This window comes from Phalacrocorax aristotelis, chromosome 1 (assembly GCF_949628215.1).
Source record: "Phalacrocorax aristotelis chromosome 1, bGulAri2.1, whole genome shotgun sequence".
NCBI lineage: Eukaryota > Metazoa > Chordata > Aves > Suliformes > Phalacrocoracidae > Phalacrocorax > Phalacrocorax aristotelis.
This window is the reverse complement of record NC_134276.1, coordinates 126,920,488-126,942,862: the sequence shown is the minus strand read 5'-3', so window position 1 is coordinate 126,942,862 and position 22,375 is coordinate 126,920,488. Positions and strand designations below refer to the sequence as shown.

Genomic DNA, 22,375 nt, shown 5'->3' with positions numbered 1-22,375 from the left:
TCAGAGCCTGGTCTTCCTTTCTGTCTATAAAACCTGTACCACAGCAGTGTCCTGATCGCAGCATGAGAGCTCAGGCACACATATTACAGGTCAAGCTTTTCATTTGCTTAATCGTCAGCAAAAGTTGATTTCCTACAGTGCTTATATCGTCCTAGTAGGCCCCTATTTTTCTTCCGATGCACTGGTAAAATTTGTGCTGGAAGGATGGGACTGAATTTGGGGTTTGACCTAGGAATCAGAAAGCAGACCTTACATTTGATGCCTCTTCAGAGACAGACCATGTGTCAGAAAAGGTGCAGCCTCATTCCCCACTGTGTACCAGTTTCACAGTAATATTTATCAAAGCTGGAGAAGAGGCATGAGGAAGCAGGACCTTGTAGACTTCTCTGTCTGAAAAGGGACTGTCCAGTAGATCAGCTGTGTAGATCACTTCAACAACTGTTTTTTTTCCTTTATTCTCTGCCTGAGTGCCAAGTAGGGACAACATATAGTCCAAAAGTGAATGCGCCAATCCCCGAGAGATGAGCTGTCCTGAGGTGTGCTCCTTAACAAGAGTCAGGATATATTGCTGCCAGAGCTCTTGCCTGATCAGTTCTTCCTCCCAGTGAAATGGCACACAGCTCCTTAACAGTTCTTTCCCACAGCCTCCCATTTTGTGCATAACAAGGCCCCTCTTCCCTGGCTAGTAACTGGATACAAGATTGCATAGCTGAGATTACCCTGCTTCTCAGGCATCTCACTAGATTTGCATTAAAGAAACATTGTGCAGCAAGGGCAGAAGGGTGCTTGGTTTTAATCAATGCTGTATTTCCCTCATCTCTTTTTTTCCCTAGCCAACTGAAAATTGCCTCATACAGAAAGAACCTGACCAGACCAGAGACCGGTCTTGTTGGGGTGCTGCTCACACATCTCATTCCTACAGAAAACCCAAATTTGCGTGGGAGATTACCCTAAAACATGCAGCCCTGGGTACCCAGGACCAGGCTGTGTACAGGAGTCAAATAACCACTCCCCGCCAGCAATGTCAGGCACCTGGGCCAAAGACAACTCCTGCTTATGGTAGCCGTTTTGAGCACCGTTATGCCTTCCAGCAACGTCTCATTGAGGAACAGAGGCAGCAGCTTCAGAAACAGCAAGAGCTGATCCTTGAACTGCAGGAAGATCAGAGGCTGAGCAGAGTCAAAGAAGAGGCAGCCCAAGCCACAGCTGTAACCCAGCCACTTAACAACTCTGCTTCACAAACCAGGGAGGAAAACCAATCCAGATGCAAGAATACAGCCCATTTGAGGTATATGCCCTCAATAAAGCAGGCTTAATTAGTCAGCATGTCTCATTCCTACTCAAGTTGAGCCAGAACTTGCCAGGCACACTTCAGTCATGCCAAGGCTATCTGCTCTTCCTCTCACCTGTCACTTAGCCTCAGTGGTAGTATCAGGCTGGCCACAGTTCTCCATCCTTCTCCCTTTTTGCAATGGCTCGACACCATGTGATCCATACATGATCCACTTAGAAACAGCAACACTAGAGCATCACACATAGTAGCAGCAGGGATTTATTTAGTTAGGAGAAAAGAGTGTCATCCTCAGTATTTCAGAACATGCAGCAGCCCTGGGCACTCAGCTCCTTTGCAAGGATGCATCATTAATCCCATTTCAAGCAGAAAAAAAGGTGTATCAGGGATTCAGAATGAAAATGCAGCACGATGGAAAATAGAAAGTACAAGGTCTGTTTCTCAACCATAGGTGGTAGGTGTGAGACATCATTTGACCACATTCATTGATGAATTTCTTTACTCTTTCCTTTCATAGTCCACCTGTTTCTCATGGGCCAGAAAATACAAGGGCAGTGATGCCAGGCAGGAGGCCTTCAAGCCAGCTGACCTCAGCTCATCCCATACTGAAAGGTATTGTTCTAGATAGCAGAAACCATTCTGGACCACTTTTCTCAACAGCTTGTCTGGAAACTTCTCTCTTTCTTTGCCTTGACCTTGCTGGTTGATGACAGTATGCAAGTAAAACTCAGCACACCTTCCCAGCCTGACCAGTGCTGTGAGGGTGAGCTGTTTATATGCCCAAGTCAGGCGTCTGTAAAACCTGGGCCACTGCAAGCCCCTCAAGTCCACGCTTAGTACACTGTGGTAGAGGTTACTCCTAACACTTGTGATTGTTTCTAGCATGAAAAGGCTCAGAGAGCAGCTCTACAGGGATTTGCTGTCAATCTTATACCCTTCATTGCACATCAAAGTCACACTTAAGTGACCAGTCATTTTCATCTAACTTTGACAGAGGTATTTCAAAGGGAATTAAGTACCTACCCAAGGTTTTGTGAGACAACAGTAGCTAGGCAGGGGAAGGAGCTCCAGATCCCTGCCCTCTGTGAGATATCTCCCCTTCTCTGGCCACAGTGGAACAGCATATACACATTAAACATGTGGTACAGCCTTTTCATGCCATAAATTAAGATCAGGTTCTGTTATATCCCTGAGTCATGTTCTTCCATATCAATTGGGGGGTGGTCACAGTCTGTGTGAAAGATTGGAATACAATCACTGCGACGTTTTAACAGTCTTGGGATCAACGGAGCTTTTTGGCTGTTAATAGCTGGGCATTAGTAGTTGCCCTTCATTAACTGACTGTGTTCTGCTCCAATGCTATCTAGTCCAAGCCATCACTCACTCTGATTTGCCTGAACTCTGTACAGCTTAGGGACCGTAAGCATATTTTCAGAGCACTGAAGTGCTTTGTTTGAAGGTCCCCCAAAAATTCAATTAATAAGTTGACACTAGATGATTTTTCTCTTGGCAGAGAATTCTGAGACAGCTGAGAGGAGAAAAGAAACTGAGGAAAACTATGGTAGTCAAAACACTGAAATGCCCCCAGCTATCTATTGCTCCAGCCTGTGCTTTGTTTGCAACTTCAGAAGAAGGGAGCACAGGTTCTCAACTCCATTGCGAGTTCTGTGTGGTCATATCAGCACTGTAACACCTTCACTGACAGCCAGCAAGATCACTGCATTGCAATTTATCTCCCAAAAGAAGCATTAAGCAGCAGTTTCTCACTGGTGGGACCAAGTACCTGTGTGCCACTAAGACAGGGATGGTTTCCATCATGAAGTTGTTCTTTAAATAAGCAGTTGGAGCTTACTGGAGACCTCATAGCAATTGCTGCTAAATTGGGTGCCCTGAGCCTCAGCATTCAATCAGGGAAGATGGGGATAAAACCTCTGGACACAGCTCCTTTCATAATTGGGCCTCATGGCTGTGACTGGCAACCAAGAAGGGCGGAGTGAATCTAACTGGGACAGTCCTGAATCGTCTTATAAATTTTTATGGGTTCCTTGTTCATGACAGTGCCAGCCATAGGAGGCAGCAGAAAGCAAGCCCCTTCCTTTGTGCTGGCATTGCCAGGTCAGTGACGGCCTGGCAGTAGGGTGGTCGGTCTTGTTCATCAAACTTCTGTCATTATTCTGTAGCTCATTTCCACTAAGCTTTATGTCCTCTGTTTCTGTAGCTATGGAGGAGAGAGCAACTCAGCGGGCAGAACGGAGGAGGAAACTAGAAGCCGCCAAACAACAAAGAGAAGAGGAAAAATTGGTAAGGAAAGTGGAAAATGAAATAAAGTCTCTTTCATATCATTCCTGTTACAAGAAATGCTGTTTTAACTCCAGAGTCAGGGACCAAGAAAAGGCCCTTTATCCAAAACAGGAGGTTTATAGCTTGTGAGAAAGCAGATGTCTGGCACACATCAAAAGTAGTTATTGCTGCATTTGCATCCAGTGACCCCACTGGCCCTGCCATATCACAGGCAGACACTTCATGTTGTTGCAGTTGCAATTCTAGAAGCAGCCTCCCTTACCTCCCCCCTCAACCACCTCTTTCACACCTACCTCATGACTGTAACTTGTCATTGCTGAGGATGGGAAGGGTGGAAGGGCATGCAGAGATCCACTTGATCGGACCTGGCAATGGTGGGTTTCCCCTCCCCTGCCTTTCCTGTCTGGTCACACACAGCTTGAGGACATGCAGGATTTTTACTAGGTCAAACTGCATCTTTCTAGCAAAGCTTTGCTGAAGAGAGAAGATACTGACAATATTTGCATAGTTAATATAAAGATTCTGTGATACACATCTAACAGAGGAGCCTTCTTAGCTTCAGGGCATTGAGCTGTTACTGAACGCATTGACTGAAGTTGCATTAGGACATGAAAGCTCAGAACTGGGGTCCTAAAACAGCCAGTGTTTCTTCCTTCTTCAAGTGAGAGAGATGCAGTCACACACAGGAGGCTGAAGTGAGCCTCAGAGAACACTTTAACCTTAGAGTGGGCAGACAAGTGTCAGGTTAGGTTTCCTCAGCTGCAGTTGCTGTGATCTTAGAGATCAGGAAGCACAGTCACAGTAGTCATGCATTATGGTTGGTGTGGGTTTTAGGCCTTTGATGCATACACCAAGAGCAAAAGCTTTGTGAAATGAAAGCGGAGTGGGCTCTGCAAGGAGAGTAGGTAAACATTCAGAGAAGGATTTTGCACCAGGTATGACCAGTACTGAAGTAAAACAACATCTTTGATCTGCAGTGTTTGGGGAAAGAAATGTTTGGGTACCTGTAACACTGCTTGGCATGTAGAAGTAAAAACTTCAGAGCAGAGCCCAGGAGCCCAGAACTCACTTAAGCAACCATGTTATCAATAAATAACTTGGTGTATGGTTTACATTTTTAGGGGAAGAGGGGGCAACTCCTATAACTTAGGGCAAAGATATATATACACACACATATGTATAGATATAATAGGTAGCAGAAAGAACAGTCCCCTCCTTCCTCTCCCTTCCACAGTTCATTGTCCAGCACAGATCATGTCTATTATGTGACAAAGTCTGCTTCCTTCTGAAGCTTCAGGTGCTGGTCAATACTAGAGGAATACTGGAAAGCTTAGAGGTCTATGTCCTCTGAAAAGGTCACATGCACCAAATTAAATTTTACCTTCCTCGATTTTCTCCCATTTCAAGGCCCAGCTGAAGGCTGAAGAAGCAGCACGACAGAGGAAGGAGGCCGAGGAAAAGGAAGCTCAGCAGGAAAAACGAAGGGAGGAAAGAAGGCAGCAGAAGCTGGTGACTAAACACCTCACCCATTTCCCCCACTTTAGCAGGGGTAGGGAAGAAGAGCCATGACCCACTAGTACTCAGTCAGCAGCCAGAGCAATGTGAACTGTGGTCTTCATTAGTAGAGCCAGGTTCCACAGCACAGCACCCGCTCTATGACCATTTACCCCTTTTTGGCAACATTAGGGGAAGGGCTGTGGACCAAACATGCTATGAAGTACATACTGTCTCCATTTCATCAGCAGGACTAGACGTCCCAGCTGGTGGACGTTCACTGCTGAGATATAGCCACATAAGCCCCAACAGTGGCAGCATGTTTCTAGTACTTAATAAGCTGCTATAAAGAGGACCGAGGTGCTCTCTTCACAAGGAGCCACATGGAGAAGACTAGTGGAAACAGGTACAAGTTGCACTGGGAAAGGTTTCATCTCAGTATGAGAAAAATGTTTTACAGTGAGAACAATCATTTGCTGTGATAACCTCCCCAGGGACATGGTAGAGTCCCCATCGCTGGAGGTTTGCAAGATACAATTGGAAAGGGTGCTAGATAACCTCATCTAGGCTCTCTTTCCCATGAAAGGTTGGACCAGATGATCTTTCAAAGTCCCTTCCAACCTGGGCTGTTCTATGATTCTATGTTTGGCCTACTTTCAGGCTGCTCCTTCCACTTGTACCCACTCCAGCATTCACAATGATACCAGTCACAAACCCACGACTTAAAAGTAAACAAGCCTGACAGATATATCAAGGGCAACTTTCCACGTGAAGAACAGAAGCATCCTCTCCTTGGAGCTAGCCTAGGAATAGCCCCAATTCATTACTGTTACTTCGAAATGAGCTGTCCTAATAACCCAAATAGCGCATTTGAAATCCTACAGGAATTTGACCTACAACTACTGTTCTATTTGGACTGAGTGTTTTAGGATGTTTGACCTTCACCCAAGTCTCATGCAGAAGTAAGATTGTACAGTTATATAATACCCAAAACCCTCCCCTACTATTTAGGCTAGATTAAGTGGTAGTGCCCATGCATAAACTCAGAATCATTTTTGGACAGTTTTTCAATCTAGTTTTATAAAAACATAGGAATCTGCCCTCCTTGAGCTCACCAAAGCACCCCTCCCCACACTGATGAAGGCCCATCAGAAGGAGGTTCCTGCTACATCAGCACTGCTGGTAGCCACAGATAATATGTCTGCTACAGTAACACCAAACTGCAGTGCTAAGGAAAGGTCACATGCTGATACATGGCCCAAGGAAACGTCCAGAAATGCCATCATCTTCCATGAGGATTTTCAAGACAGTTTGTTCTGCTTTCTACCACAGGTTCTAGTACATGGGGTCATACCTTGTCTGGTCTGCACTGCTAAAGATGATGCAAATCCCTGTTTCCTGTCAGGTCAGGACCTCCAGCTCCAACATGAGAATCTATTGTCACGGCTTAACTTCCTCTTCATCTAGAGTGAATTAAAACTACTGCTCTTTTTATTGTAGAAAGAACTGGATAAACAAAAGAGGCTGGAGAAAGAGCAGCAGCTCCAGAAAAAGGCCAGAGATCACTATGAGAAGGTCCTGCTGAGAAAGCTGGGAATGGTGCCATGGAAAAGGCTAAAGGAACAAGCCCAGGAAAATCTGCTGGTAAGTGCTAAGGATAAAGGAAAGGACTGGTGCCATGGGAGAAAGGGAAAAAGAATGGATGCAGCATTTAGCAGAAACCTTAACAGGCTCTTAAGCCAGGTAAGAGACGGAAAAAGAAATTCTCCCTGCACACCTTGCCCTATATTAGTTCTTTAAATTAGCCTATCTGACAATAATCATGAAAGGTCATGAAAAACCCACAAGTGTGGCAGCCTCATTTATAGCTGATTAAACAGGAACCAAAAGGACAGAGATAGGAATGAATTCCAGTCTAATCAAAGTCATCTTTTGTTAGCCTCCACTTGTCTGCAGTACTAACTGCCACATGATTTGATGCCAATAACGACGGAGTGGGAGTTAGTTTAGTATGATACAGGCAAAAAAATAAATTGAAGTTATATGACATGAGCCTGTCAGTTCTTTTGCTCCACAGCAAAGCTAATCAGTAAGACACTGCCAAGCCACTGTAGCTACAGTAGATAACCCCAGCCCATCACTAGGGCTTTCCGTCTCTCTGGAGTTGCTGCTGGGCAGTGTCAGCCGCTGCTAGAGGCAGGACACCACAGGTGGTAATCCAGTGGTCTGTGCAGTGCAGAATAGCAAATGGTAGCTTCTGAGACCCTGAAACATAAATACTGCTAATGAAGCATTTCCATACATGACTGTATTGGCATGCCTTATTGGGGTGGACTAATAACACTCAACCATATCCTGAAGATTTAGCCAGAGCCCAGGGCTAAGTTGGCAAGCTTCCATTTAAGTCACTGGAACTGCAGCTACTTATGGTACTTGACCAAACGCACATAGGCATGTATGGAAGGAAACAGGGGTAGCAGCTGCTCCTTAAGTCCACCCTGCTGGTCAGAGTTGTGGACATGGACTAAACTTATAAGCCATGCCTCTGCTCCATTCACAATAGGTTAAACTGAGCATCTAATTCAAAAGGATATTCTCTAGAAGTGACACAGCAGTAGCCTGATAGAGAGACTGGTCTTGTTCCTTATGCTGACCCCTCTTTGGTGGAACCTACCCTGTAAATTATTCCAACTGTCAGACATCTACATTTTGGGGGGCCCCAAAAAGCTGAGGTAATTTTCTAGTGTACCCAGTTTTCTGTAGCTTTATGTTTATGTAGTCACCAGCCCAAGTAACTAGCTGCTGTCTCCACTGTCTTGACTTAGGTGGCACAAAGGCACCACTGCTTGCACCTGCAGAGGAAATGCCTGATGGCTTGGCTCCAGCACACCCAGGAGAGCCTCATGGAGAAGATGTCTTGGGCTAAGGACTTCTATTCCCATAAGTTGCTGAGATGGGGCTTCAGGAACTGGCTAAAGGTTTGCCTGCACCATACTGGAGGAACAATACCAAGCGAGCTAGCTGCTACTGTGCTTTCCCCTCACCACAGTGCTGTTCACATACCCGCAGCCCAACCTTTGCTGAGTTACACCTGTCCCCCTTCCAGCAACATCGTTTCCTTCTTCAGAGACCTTCTTTCAGCTCTCTACTGTCCATCATTTTCCCCACTCAAGGACATTCTCCTACGTACTGCTCCCCACGTCCACCTTTGCACTCTCTCACCCTGCTCCCTGCTGATTTTCCTCCACTCATGTCCCTGTTACCCTTCACTGCCACAGTCTCAGCAATGCTCTGTTTCTGCTTATTGAGCTGGGGGTTGGGAGAAAAAAGCCATTCTCACCTCTTTCTCTGTCCTCCTTCCCTAGTACAAGAATTATCTCTCTACTCTGGAGGAGAGAGCGAGTACCCTCCATGCAGCCTGCCTCACGAAGAAGTACTTCTGGGCATGGTTTGATCTGATCATGGAGGAAAAGAGTACCTTATGGGAGAAGCTGAAGATTGCTAATGAACACAGTAACAAGTAAGTGCATTCTCTTGCCAGCAGTTCTTTACTTGGGTTTAATAAACTCTATAGATTATTTTAGAGACTACTTTTGACAGGTCAGTTATCTGCTCCCCAAGAACACATGGAACGGGTTCTTTACTGCTGGTATTTTGCTTCTGTGATATGCACAGACTACATCAGCAGAGTTTTGTGGTAAGAATTTTCCATGCAGCCTGGAAAAGGAAATTTAGTGTTACCCTTCATAGGGCTTATAAGCCTGCTGAAAGAATACAGTGGAAGTGGATAAGTGGCTGAAACTTTCTAAGCTGATTAGCAGAACTGGCCATGCAGCTTCTGCTAAAAGCTGCCTTAGGAAAGTCTTTAAGTACAATTATAGCAAGCCAAATGACTTTGCAGGAATTATTGTGTATTGTTTTGTCCGCAGCAGATTATTTAGTTCACAAATCCAAAGTTGTTCAACTAGAAACCCTGCTTAAGGAATCTTTCAGTTTTTGTTATTGTCAGCCTGACTTGGCAGTGAGAACTACAGCAGACAGCTCTGCCGATCACGACTGGAGCTGGATGCACCCAGTTCACTCATTGTCCCATAACTGCATAAATGCTGTGCATTTTAACAGGAGGAAAATGCTGTTGTCAAAGTTCAGCAGAAAAACAGAAGCATGTTTACCTGCCCCACCATGAAAGCATGTCAGCTGCATGCAGTCATGAATAGGCTGAGCCTGTGCATAGCCCAGACAGGATCTGCAGCACCTTGGAGGAGGAATTAAATTCACCTCTTATGTGGTAGAACAAACCTGTTCTAGCTTGCTGTGTCAGTAAGATCAGAACAATGTATGAGTTAACTCAACAAGCCAGCAAACTGGAAGAAGCAGGGAAAATTCAGACCCAGGAAAAGACCAGATTTATTCTATGTATGACTTCATATTAGGAGCATAGTCATCTGTCATTCCTCACTACCTCTTCCTCCACTGACTGGCAAAAGCCAGTTTAGACCTTGACATAGCAAACTTGTCTTTAGAAAGGACTGTTGCTCCCCATTGCCCATATGGGAACCCAGGGCAAGGCACCTTTGGTGGGGTGATTAAAATCAGGTAAGAATTGGAGCCCAGCTTCCTGTGTTTCCAAGTGCTTGGTCTGGACCAAAGCCACCTGCATTTTTCCCCAAAGAAACTGCTTTCAGAGACCCTGTTTATTCTTCAAGAGACAGCTTTCATCTTTAGAGCAAACACCAGCTAATGAATCCTGTCAGAGGGAGGAGCAGAATTCTTGGGGGAGCAGAACAGAGAAAAAAAATGTTATTTTTCCCTGGGATGATTGACATATTGATGGAGTAGTCTGCATGCAGATGTTTACCATATCACAGCCCTGACTAGTGGCAGAAAGGACAAATCCCACAAGTATTTTAGGGGAGGTTCCCCCCTCAAATGGAAGTCATCTATTGATTACCTGTTATGTTATGCGTACATCTGCGTATTGTCACTTTGTTCTTTGTGTCCCCAATTTCTTCAAGGAGGCTCATGCTGAATGCATTCAAGGCATGGAGGCAGTACCCATTACTGATGAAAAAGGAAAGAGAGCGAGAGGAAAGGAGAAACCAGCTACGCAGGAGAGTAGCTGAAATTCTCCCTGACTTTCAGACATGACAGAAGAGAGTCAAAGGAGATTGGGAAAGGGGACAAAAAGACTGATTCTGTTCCATGCAATCTTCCTACTGACTGAAACAAATCCAAGTGGAAGTCCTGTCCAGTGCAAAGGGTCTTACAGCCAAAGGAAACTCCCTGGGGCCACTGCTGTCATAAACTAAGCATATATAGAAACTTACCTAACGGTTTTACTTTACACTTCAGGGGGTTATTCTCCACAAGGACCCCCTTGTGTGAAGCCGTAGGGGTGTCTTGGCTGGTGGCAGTGAGGCCTAGATAACCAAAGCACAGGGTGTGTTTCAGGCCAAGACCCTTTCTACATGCAGAGCTGCTGCACTGACATGAATCCTCCTCCATCACAGGAAGCACAGAACTGAACTGCACCTATTTTTCCTTAAGCAGTAACCTGATGCTTTTGTGTTGCCAGTACTCTGCAGGGTGACACAGCTTGATCAGAGAGCAAACAGACCTGACTGGCAGCTGACCCCTAACCACTACTGCGAACTTGGCCGCACAGAGAACAGTTTCTAGCTAACTGTGCCAGGAAAGTTTGGATGGGAGGAGGAAAGGGAAGAGCTATTCATGCAGATCATATTTGCTAATGGTCCAGATCACATCATCACATACAGACAATCTAAAACCGGGATTCTTTTTCAAGGGACTGCCTAGTTCATAGCACTGGTCATCTCACAAGCACAGTGCTTTGATTTTGGTGGCAAGTGGTGATTCCAAGTTTATGAGTCACTGTCTTCTTGTCATGTGAAGATTTTCCAAGCTGGTTAACTGTTAAGCTGGTTAAGGATGTATCGTGCAAGTCTGTTTGGGCCTTTTCACTCAATCCAGCACTTCAAAAAAAGCAAGAATCCAAGAAAAAGGCAGACTGTATTTTTACATAAGCTAAGCTGACATGATTAAAATGAAAGTTTCTTATCACTCTTTAACCTTAACCTGCTGCAAGTGCAGATAGGGTAATGCCGTTAAGGTACAGTATGTCTTGTCTTAGCAACAGCATAAGGCAGGAATCTAGAATTGCTTCCCCCTCACAACAAGATAGGCAAAGTTCTCTCCAAAAGCATTTGGCAGTACAGTGAGCACTTAGCTAACACCAGGAAGAAGACTGTTTACTGTTATCCATTGTCTTGGATATTTAAAAAATCTGTATATGCATTGAAAGTTTCCAGTAAACCCAAATCTGAAATGAAGACAACTGAGTCCTTGGTACAAATGTGTTAGAAGCTGACTGAATGGCACTGGACCGAAGTCCAAGATCAGGGACCTAGACCAGCACTAGGCAGTGCAGACAAAGGTATATAGGACAGGTCTGGTGCCCAGGCACAGCAGACTCCAGAGCTTTAGAATCAGTAGTTTGCCCATGCAGAGAGCTCACAGCTATGTGGTCAGTGAGCCTCCCTGCCCACACAAGCCAGGCTGTCAAGCAGACACTCAGTAAAGGTCTGAAGATGACTGTCACAGTTTACCTCCCACATCCATCCCGTACAACACACGAACATTTGCCATCTCCCAACAGCTGATTACAGACCTGACCACCAGCAGGTGAGATGAGCGCATTATCCAAGCACAGGGAGCTGAAGGTGCCTGCAAGGAGTGTGGGCGAGTACAGACCATCTGGCTGCATTAAAGGCAGATTGTGAGAGGAAGCAACAAGCTGAGAGAGGGCTGAATAACTCATCATGCGGGGAAGAACAGGCACTGCAGAAGGGTAGCATCTTTTGCAGAGGACTGAGCCAAAGAGGCAGGGAGGAGCAGAGCTGAGGGCTGAGCTACCAAACTAATGCCCCAGTGCAGCCAGCAGCCATGCTTGGTGCTAACAGCAGCAAGCTGTGGCAGCACAACAGCAGCAATGTGCTTTCTCTTAGTCCACCCTCTCCCATGTAGTGCCTAACAAGCTCCTGGAACACTGAACCAGCCCTTACACTCCCAAGTTACTGGTGGCCTTTCCCTACACTGACTTCCTCCTTCCTGGGCTTGGCAACGAATGCAGCAGGGAAAGTCTCTGGCCCACTCTCCATCAGGATTCACAGCATAAGGAGGATAGTGAGCCAGAGAATGAAGGGCGAGGACACAAGGGCTTTTTCAGCTAGAGGGAAGATACCATTACAGGCCCCTGGAGATGGGACACGCCACAGCTGTTAAGGGGGAATAGCATGAGTATGGAGCAGTAGAGTGAATGAGCCCATACGCAGCCTGGTCTTGACCCTAGCAACACGCTGAGCAGGGGCTGAATCTACATCTCACACACACTAAAAGGGTCCCCCAAACCACTGGCTACTCAGGTGCATCCGGTTTACTGAACTGCAGATTCTTCTCACAGCAATGCCACACTTGCACATTTTGTGAGGTCCACAGTGCCCACTCACCATCCATGAAAATAATGCTGTTTAGGTGGAGCACAACTTCCCCCCCAAAACTTGAAGTAGTCAACACTCTTGAAAGCTGGCCTTTGTCTCCGATACTCTTACCTTCTAGTGTTTTCTTCTAATCTCAGCAGCTTTGACAAAGGTTCTCCTATTAAGATGCTCTTCTGCTGGACAGTAAGAAGCCAAGAAGATGATCCAGGAGGAGCTGTACTCTGACACCCCTTTGCCCTTGCCCACTACTAATTCCATGCTAGCACACAGCTGAAGCCTCAGCTGGATCCAGCTAAGGGAAAGGGATGATGTTCAGGGATCAAGCACATTCATACTGAACCTGGTCAGAATCAAAGGCAAGTTGGAGGGGCTCCTCCACTTCCCCATTCAATCCACACCTGGCTGAAACAACTCATACTTCCTTGACAGAAGCAAGGCTGTGTCTGATGATGCTGTTGAGAGACTGCACAGGACACCCCTAAAATCCCTGGCGTGATGTTAGCGTTTTGCAAATTAAAGCTCCAGCAAACAGTTCCCAGCAGGAGGGTGACACACACGAGAACTTGTCAAGACCGAGGAAACAGCTTCAGCCTGCAACTGTGCCAGGGCATCCCTCCTGCTCCAGTGCTTGGTTAAATACAGATGTCAGTGCCTTAATGCTGGTCATCAGCCCACACTCTCACAGCTCAGGCACACTCCTGCCTGTCAGCTCCTTGCTCTTGTTAGCAAGGGAGGGCGGTGGCTGCAGAGCCAGACTTTCTTTCTCCTGCACTGGGAGGGGGTATTTTCATTTGGGTACAACAGCAAACGCAGAACCCCGAAATGATCACAAAATCCCCATCTCCCCAACCCCATTCCCAGCTGACACTTGCCCTCCAGAGTTCTTACACACTTCCCCAAAAACCTTGACTACAGAAACACCTTCTTCTTAGCAAATCTGCCTCTTCAGAGTCTCCTAGGCCCAGCTCAAACTGGATTTGACACAATGCCTGAAGTATTGAACAATTTCCTCTGCTCCCCCCAGGCAAACAAGGTTGTAGCTGGGGACCGTAGTTAGCCTGGGAATGGTCTACGAACTACCGCAGTTTGATCCACAGCTCACATCTTTGCAGACCTGTTATGTGTTATGGACACCAGCCACAGTAGCACACCTTGGCCTTACATGAGCTGCCACTCCAGACATGATCCTGCTGTGTGGGGACAACATGGCAAGCCACAAAGGGGGAAAACAATAAAAGCTAGGGAGAGATGGCAGTCTCATGTGTCCTGTTATTGGCACTAGAGTTAATGAAACTGGTGGCTACCGGGGTGTCAGAAGCCCGACACCCTCCTGCACATACCACTCTCACCTAACTACAAACCTGGTTCACTGCTAGAGCAAGGTCCTTATTGTCAGGAAGTGCAAGGTAATCTTCAAAGAGAAATAGCTGAACAGCAGACAGAAGTGCCACTCAGGCAAATCAAAGCAGAGCTCTAGGAACAATCAAAGGCACCTGTGATTCTACTCATCTTGCCTTTCAGCAGATGTCCCAAGACACCAACAGGATCAAAGGCTACATGTCTTCCCACTATCTGTACAAATAATATCCACGTCATTTCCAAACATGGCTTAGAAGAGGGTTTAAAAGGAAAAGATTGCTCCTTTTTGGCGTTCTGGATGTATTGTGTGGGTAGGCATAGGAAGGAAAGCAAGACACTGGGTAAAAAGGCTGGGAACTTGACCAGATACACACACTCAGTATCTGACAATGGACTGTTCTTGGGATGCAAGATCCCAGTTCAAATCCCCACCTTGGGGGAATATCCTTAGTTTCCAGGGCAGTGAGAACTGCAAAGCAAGTCTGTTTCACCCCAACACCAACAAACCCAAAGGTCAACTTTCACAGAACTGGAAGAACACTTGTTTACCTGTTTCCTAGCTTCTCCACAACCTGTTGGTCCCTTATTCCCAAGTCCAGCTCACAGCTAAACAGCCAAGAGATGACAGCAGCTTTTGGTCATTAGACCAGGCTGAGTGTGTTGGCATAAATCAACAGGCCACTCCACAGATAATTTCTAATAATTTATTTTGAGTCATAATTGCATCCATTTGGAAACACTGAATACAATGCAGAACGGACACAAACACACACACACCAGTCCTTCCAAAAAAGCTCACAAATGTGTTTCACAAAGTTTCTTCCTAAAGTTCGGGGGTGGGGGCAAGGGGGGGAAGAAGAGGGGACATGACCCAAAACCAAAACAAAAAACAAAACACCCCAAAAACTCCAAACACCCCACTCTCCAAGGTGGACAGTTTTTCTAGAGCCTGTCGTTCTTCACATAATCATTAGAGGACTTCCATAAAGAAGGATCTTGGGAGGCTGAATTCCCGCATTTCAGAAAGCGCCTCACCTGTCTGCAGAAAGATTTTTTCACTGTACAAACATCCCAATAGCGGCAGGAAATCCTAGGAAACTGTAGAGTTCTTCACTGAAAGCAATACAGGAAAACACATCCATAATCACACACGCTTCCTGCCCTAATGAGGCAATATACATTCATATAGGAGGAAAAAACCAAGCATTACTAAGACATTAGGCAGTGAGGCAGTATCCATTTTATCTTCAGAAGAAATTTTACAGCAAATGGTTTCATTAAGACACTTGAAAGCAACCTACTTTGAAGAAAAGAAAGCACCATCATAGCATGAAGGCTGAAACGCGATTAGGAGTCACAAGCAGCTCCAACTCAGGCTCACCAGTGACTTTTGTCATTTGAGGACAAGTTAAATGGAGAAACAGTTGATGTGGGGACCTGTGACTTGCCTACAAAAAAGCACGATGCAAGAAGAGTTAAAGAGTGCCAAGCCACCATTTACAGGGTGTATCTAACAGCACAGTCGCCAAACAGTAGGGTGCTGGCATTTGGTCATGGAGGGTTTAACACTACAACAGCAGAACCCTGGCCCCTGAAGAGTCACCTTGGTCTGCAGAAGTCCACACTATTTGTGAAACAACAAATGCCTCCTAAAAGGTCACGGTTAAAGCAGCATAAACTAATTTTCAAGTCTGGGCAGAGAAACATCAAGGCTAGCTATTACCAAAATCCTTCCCTGCTTCTGACCAGCTCTGGGTTATCTCTTCTTACACAGGGAAAACTTTTCAAGGGCCAGCAGGGTACTGTTTTCTGCAGTGCCAGGTACGTGCATGCGGTTTTACAGGTGGGACACTGCTCCTTGCCTCAAAGCCATGCACACACGACCCACAAGTCACCTGTCAAATGCAGCCTGCTCCCACTGCCCCAACACCCAGGGAGCATAGATCTAGGCAGCTACTAAACAGAGTGAGCCTAAGGACTATGTCTAGATTTTAACATCTTCTACCAGCACGGCCGATAAGCTCAGCAAAAAAACAGCAAGAAAATTCTCAGAAAAGAAACTGTCCTTTAGCGCACAAGAGATCACAACAGTCTGCCCTTGCAAAGTGCAAAAGGGAACATTACTCCTCAAGGGCTTCTTGTTGATTGTCAGGGCTATTAAAAGGAGAGCTCCAAAGTATGCATCTGAAGCTTGCAACTCTTCCACTCGTTTAGATACCTTTTAGATATCCTGTTACTTTATGCTTCCCATCTCCCAAGGCATTCACAAGGTAAATCCTCTCAGGAAGAGGTCAGGATGGTAAAGAAAAGCCATGCCCTTAAAGAAAAAGTCACCACTGCTACGCACATTACAGCCACTGAACTTCCTGTTCACTGGGGAATCAGCACTGCATTCTTCTAAAAAAAACCCACAGCCTTGCAACCCTTTTAGTGTCCTCAGTGGCTCCAGTTCCCTCTGTAGTGTGTGCAAAAATAAAATTTACTTTAGCACTTTACTATATTGGAGTGGGCTCGACCAAGGTACAGAATGATTACATTAGTCCACAGCCCTTTGTTCCTAATCTGTACTCCAAAGTCCACGCTGCCTGGGAGAACACCACTGAGAGGATCTGGGTCTCCGTGTAAATGGTTCAGATGAAATCTCCCACACCAGAGCTCACTACGAGACATGGGACAAGGCTACACTGACAGACAGGCTGCAAAGTAGCTACCAGTCTCTGTCTGTGGGAGAAAGTGAGCACAACAGGGTCAGGTGCTACCAGGGAAATGATCTGTGATCTGCTCTGGTTTCTCCCAACCAAGTGTATCAGGACTCCGATAAACCGCTTATCTCAAACCTGTAAACGACGCCAGAGCTCGTTCAGCTCATGAGTGCATGATTGATTTCTGCACATGTAACTCGGGGACAGAGAGGTTGGCTACCTCTGCTGCAGGGGTTTGTTTAAGCCCAGGAGGTCATTCTGCCTTAATCTCCCCAAGCGCCAGCAGGATGAGACCTGAGGAGATCACAAACCTGCTAGCCCACAGCACCCTTGTCTCCAGAGTTGCCAAGTTCCAGTTCATCTCAGCAGGCACCACAAAATGCACGTGTGCCATGGAAACGTTTACAGGCAACTCATGTGGAGGTGAGGTCTTTGTGTGAATTTAAACTCCTAGGGTCAGGCTTCGAGCTCCAAACAGTCAGAAGGTCATAGAGGAACAGCTAGCACAGTCCAGCTGGGTGCCTTTTACTTCCTATTAGGGCCAGGAAAGTGGTCAGAAACCTCTCAGTATCTTCAGTTACTGACAGAAAGCAGGAGAGGTGTCCCCTTTACCTCCTTATAAAGGATTGCTCACTGGATGAAAAGGGGTAAGAGGAAATAAGGGACACTCAGTAAGTCAGTAACTTTTTGCACACCCACGTTGCAAGTGCAACTGCTCCTCAGTTATCTGCTGGTTTTAGAAAGTGCCACTTGAGGAAACCAAACAGTGCATGGTCTTCACCTTAAACTGGGACATGTAATCAGGAGCACACACACCAAATACGGCAGGGATCTCAAAGGACAACCCCAACCCTGCTACCTTTTGGCACCACACACCATCCGTCCATTCTTCAGAGATAATGCACAGCAGCACACAGTGAATCTGCATCACTCAGGCAACATCCCCTAGCTGCCTGCCACACAGGTGGAGTCAGGGGTAGGCATGACCTATGCATGCTGCACACGCATCAATAGCTAGGACAAGGCTCTTCCCTCTGCTTCTGCATCTTAGGCCGAACCCATAACTCTTGCACCACATGCACATAGGGTTTAAAACAAAAAGCAACAAAAAAAAACCCACCCGCAAACCGCAGAAACCATCGCCACCAAAACCTTGTGATTTCAGCTGAAGCTCAAGGCGAGGCAATGATACAGTTGCAGGCTGATGAGGAACAAGCTGCCTTCTTGCAGAGCACCTCTAACGCATTCATTCACCTGCCAGTGCAGGTCATCTACCCCAAAAAACAGTCAGTTCCAACACATCCTCTCCCTACGTACACAGAGACCGAACTGTTCCTTGGCTTCCTGGCTTGAGAAAACAGATCTACAGTCATGCAGCTCCACAGTGACTGGGTTGAGAGGAAACCAGATCACCGAGTTATTAGCAACACAACCAACAAAGATGCTACCTACCAAAAATGCTGTTAGCAGAATTATCTACTCTCCCACAGACTCCCTTCTCCCATTGAGGGAGGGAGAGAGGTAGCTCCATAAAGCTACAGTAGCACTGGAGACAATTCTTGTTTCCCCCTCAGAGTTCGCTGTTACACATTGCTTCAAAACATCTCCTCCTTACTTGGTATGTTTACCTGCTGCCTCAGTGTCACAATCTGTCATGAGAGCAGAAACATGTTGAGGGAGATAAGCCAAACCTTCAAACCAGCATAGACCCAGCTTGCAGAAAGAACAACATTGAAGATGACAGTGTCTTCTCACCCAGACAGACGGGGATGGAATAACAACTTTAGGGGCCAAGAGGTGAAGGGATCTTAAAAAGCCCTACAGGAATGTTGTTCACAGAGGCACTTAATACAAGCATGTATACAGCTGGATGGAATAGAAGATCGGGGGGGGGGTAGGGGGATAAATGCACCAGAGAGGAGCAAGCTGCTCAGTGACGGCCTAGACAGTCTCCTTCAGCCAAAGAGCCTGGCTTCTGCAGCGGTCCATCTGTTATCCGTACTAAAAGTTCACCCTCCTGACATCTCTGAAATGTCACACGTAGGTATGAGCCAGGGATTCCTTAACCTTTGAATGAACCAGTGCACACTCTGAAGTCCAGCAGTGGTTTCCTCTTGATGCCAGGGTTCACACCTAACAGAAACTCAAGTTCCCAAAATCTCGTGCTCTTCTTCCTGCTGAGCTGAGCTGCACAGAGTTTCCCACAGTGGAAAAAGGCAGCAGGCTCCTTCTCTCCAGCTTTTTGCATATGGCTTACTGCTTTCTGCATCCTATTGCTGGCTGACAGCACACAAAGAACCATTCTGCCTGGGAAAGCCTCTGATGTTGTCAGTGACAGGATAGGCAGCCCGTACACCGACCACAACGGAAGGGTGTGGAAGGAGGGAGTCCTAGCGGAAGGGGCCATTCCCCTGCTAAAGAAAGTCAGTCAACATCATCTCCAGAAAGAGGGGCATCACACGATGTCTTCAGCAGAACGCTGTGGAGGAGAAGACCCCAGGCTCAAGAAATGGCCCCAGTTGCATAGGAAACCCCTGTTATACTGGCCGGTGTCTATTACTAACCCACCCAGGAGCCTGCGCCCAGTGTTGTCCCGCAGAGCCAGCCGAGCTTCCCTCTCGGTCACGTTGTAGCTGATGTTCAACAGCTGGATAAGGAGGATGTATCCCATGCCAGCTGTTACAATGGCACAGTACCACACACAGGTGAACGACAGAGCAGAGCTGCCAGCAGGGAAAAAGATGGGAAGGAAGCCATTTAGTTTTGGAGCAGCTGCTTTAGAGTGACTTTCCCTGGTAATCACTATCCTTTCAAATCCCTGTCTACATCTGTCACAGTGATCTCACTTTGCTGCTTTCATCAGATAATCCTTAAAGGCTTTCTCAAAATTAAAGCTTCAGGGCTTACTTAATGAAAGCTTTCAGCGCTACCACAGCTACTCTTGTACATTGCTGTTGCACTACCTAGCTCTGTACTCTTACTGTTGGTATTTGGTCCTCATTTAAGGACACAATGATGCTCACACCTGAAAGATCATGAAATGGAGCACAGAAGAAGGTAGAGTCAGTTGTGTTAGTGTACTCTGCCCATCAGTGGTAGCGCCAGTCTCTGAACTTGTGTCCAACACTTCTCACCACCCTCCCCACCAGACAAGGTATATTAATGCTGTCTGCTCTAAGTGGGTAACCTTGAGGGTCAGTCCCTAGAAAAACAATGAGGGATGAGAGAGAGCGCGCACACAGATTCCAGACCATCAGACTGGTTTCCTGCATCTGGGGGCAAACATATGTTAGAGTGTATCTATATGGGACACAATAAATAAAGACTTCAAAACCCAGCTCCTCCAACAACTTTTTCCCAATGAATGGTGAGCTCCGAGTCTCAGGCTCCCCACTTTGGCAAAAGCAGCAACGCATCCCTGCTTTCCAGGGCTTTTTAGGGAGCACTTTTTGGTCAGGTTTGACAGCCAACAGCGCTGGCCTAGAGCACAGAACCAGGAACAGGATCTAAGCTGCCAGCCCAACCAAGCCCATTCCCACCCCAGCTCTCTCCCAGACAGACATCTCACCTGTAGTCAGAATAGGCCCCAGGGCAGTAGAACAATGCCACAAATGGAGTTCGGCCCCTACAGACGGTGTGCAGGGTCAACGTAATCCCATACACAGAGGTGAGCATGAAGGAGGAGAGTGCAAGGATGAATGCTTGGTGGTTCTGCTCTCCTACACAGCTGTTAATCCTCCAAAAGGAAAGAAGACATTGCTTAAGAAGAAAAGAAACTGGCTTCTCTTTCCTCCTCCCTCCCCCAGCTGTCAGAGCCTGATTTCCAAGGTGCTTCTATAAAATACAGGCTAAGACCTTTGAAACACATTCAAAGCAGCTTTATAGGTTTTTATAGAAAGGTTATAGGCACAAGTCAACAGACCAGTAGGGTAACAGTAGTAGACTGTTTGCCTCAAACTTAGAACAAGTATGGTATCCTTCACTGAGACACATCTATACCCTACTGCTCCTTGCTTCCAGTACTGCATGCACACATGCAGCTTTGGCTTCCCTTGCCCCAGGAGAGCACTAATGCAAGTCAACTGCAGAGTTGCTAGTGCTCCATAGACCAAGTTTTAAAACAAACAAACCCACCCTCCCCAAACCAGCCATCAACAACAGAAAACCCCACACAACCAAAACCCATCCCCAGACAAAAAACAGTAGAGAACCAAAAGCAATGCAGAAGTATGCTGTAGAAGTTAACGGCTATCAGGTCAACCCACTTACAAAAACCAGGTTGTTTAAATTGTTCTTTGAAATGGTAAATACAAATTTACTGTTTTGAAGAATGTCACCAGGTCTTGCACGTAACAAAAGCAACCTCATTTGACAGGGACTGTAAAAAAAGACACTAACTTCCAAAGAGGGCAGGAGGAAGAAGAGGAGAAAGAGAGAGGGAGAACACACATGTAGCCTCAGCAGTGCAAAACCTACCAGACACAGTGGTGGTCCAGCCTCCTTACACACCTGCCACAAAGCCGGCAATGCCCTGCTCGGGCTGGTCTGACCAGCTGGCATTTAGCACACCAGTCCTTTTTCACACCTTCTGGCTCCTCAGCTGACATCCTGAAATAGCCTTTAGCCTCCCCATTCGCAGCACGGCCGCTGGCGGCTCCCAGTGTGGTGACGCCATGGAGCCCGTTGGAGCTCCCTCTAACACTGTTGTTGGGCAAACCCTGCTGTGATAACTTCTTGTTGCTTGCTGGGATAGGAAGGTAGCCAGGGTCTTTCTTGGCTCGAGACAGGGCCACAAGCATAAGAACTAACCCGCACGTGAGAGTAACCACTTGGGAATACCTGACATGGCCTCGGGGAACCACCTCCTGGAGAAACACATAGTACATGTAGCCCAAGGAGAAGAGCCCCAGGCTCAAGAAGAAGAGGGTCCGTTCCTTCCTTCTGTGGGTGAGGTAGTAATACCACAGCACCACCACGGGCAGGGATGTCAAGATGACCAGCCCCAGCAGGAAGTGCAGAGCGGCAATGTGGAGGAAGACGGGCAGCAGAATAAGAGGCGGCACGAGGCTGATGTTGATCTTCACGGCCCCTGCGAACCAGGGGACCCGCACCCGGTCCGCCACGGTGTCGGCGATTCTTTCCAGAGCCCCCGGGGGCAGGGATTTGCACGTCAGCCACCTGTCAGGGGAAGGAAAACAGAGACACCGGCTAGCAGAGGTGCAGCCGCGCACCCGCGGCCCTTCCCTTGCCTCCTCCCGCTCCCACAGCCCGTCCCGGGCGCCCCCCGCCCGCCTCCCCCTTCCCTCCCTCCGGTCGAGTTTCCCTCAGGGCAGCAGCCCCCTCAGGATGTGGGGGACCGGCTGCACACGGGACTCCCCACGAGGCGGGGGGACACCGCTGGCAGGGCGGAGGGTGCCTGTTTGTGTGCCTTGGAGCCGGACCCCTTCGCCAGGGGCGCCGGGGGAGGCGGGGTGGGACCCGGCGGGTCTGGGGTCGCGGAGCCGTTACCTCTCGCAGCCCTCATCCAGGTCCTCGCAGTCGCAGCAGCACGCCGCCAGGTGGTTCCTCTGGCCCCTCCGGTCCACGTACTCGCAGCAGCAGAGAGGCTCCTCCATCGCCGCCCCTCCCCGCGTCCCCCCTCAGCCGCCGCCGCCGGGCCCGGGACGCGGCTCCCCCGGCAGCGCCGCCGCCGCCTCCCGCCCGCCGCCACC

At 47.5% G+C, this 22,375-nt stretch overlaps 2 protein-coding genes across 6 annotated transcripts in view; one reads left to right on the top strand and one right to left on the bottom strand.

The window, feature by feature from the left end:
• CCDC191 (coiled-coil domain containing 191) overlaps positions 1–11,451 on the top strand; it is a 21,486-nt gene extending 10,035 nt beyond the window's left edge. Inside the window, exons 9-17 of one of the 2 annotated variants that reach the window (XR_012662621.1) lie at positions 834–1,288; positions 1,809–1,903; positions 3,510–3,592; positions 5,000–5,101; positions 6,419–6,491; positions 6,587–6,730; positions 7,912–8,064; positions 8,452–8,606; positions 10,102–11,451. Coding sequence is in view for 1 of the 2 variants with exons in the window: in XM_075106407.1 (XP_074962508.1) it covers positions 834–1,288; positions 1,809–1,903; positions 3,510–3,592; positions 5,000–5,101; positions 6,587–6,730; positions 7,912–8,064; positions 8,452–8,606; positions 10,102–10,234 (1,320 nt within the window). In the remaining variant the exon portion in view is untranslated. The remainder of the gene's footprint in view (positions 1–833; positions 1,289–1,808; positions 1,904–3,509; positions 3,593–4,999; positions 5,102–6,418; positions 6,492–6,586; positions 6,731–7,911; positions 8,065–8,451; positions 8,607–10,101) is intronic. The other variant, XM_075106407.1, reaches the window with a different exon arrangement.
• ZDHHC23 (zDHHC palmitoyltransferase 23) lies at positions 3,587–22,375 on the bottom strand. Of its 4 annotated transcripts, none has more exons than XM_075106488.1 (4): positions 22,173–22,375; positions 21,141–21,842; positions 20,233–20,400; positions 3,587–4,082 (listed from the first exon to the last, which is right to left on the bottom strand). In XM_075106488.1, the coding sequence occupies exons 1-4, from the start codon at positions 22,277–22,279 to the stop codon at positions 3,887–3,889; spliced, it is 1,173 nt and encodes a 390-aa protein (XP_074962589.1). In that variant the 5' UTR covers positions 22,280–22,375; the 3' UTR covers positions 3,587–3,886. The 4 variants fall into 4 exon arrangements, with proteins under 4 accessions (XP_074962589.1, XP_074962584.1, XP_074962597.1 ...); XM_075106483.1 differs by lacking the exon at positions 3,587–4,082 and adding an exon at positions 14,653–19,387 and having other exon boundaries at positions 22,173–22,372; XM_075106496.1 differs by lacking the exon at positions 3,587–4,082 and adding an exon at positions 14,653–19,143 and having other exon boundaries at positions 22,173–22,372.

Bases quoted from the DNA above. Each gene is read 5' to 3' on its own strand.
- ZDHHC23 (XM_075106483.1), bottom strand. From the start codon at position 22,279: ATGGAGGAGCCTCTCTGCTGCTGCGAGTACGTGGACCGGAGGGGCCAG. The intron at 21,843-22,172 runs GTAACGGCTCCG...TTCCCCTGACAG, and splicing joins CTGGATGAGGGCTGCGAGAG to GTGGCTGACGTGCAAATCCC. The intron at 19,388-20,232 runs GTGAGATGTCTG...CCCTGCTGGCAG, and splicing joins GGGGCCTATTCTGACTACAG to CTCTGCTCTGTCGTTCACCT.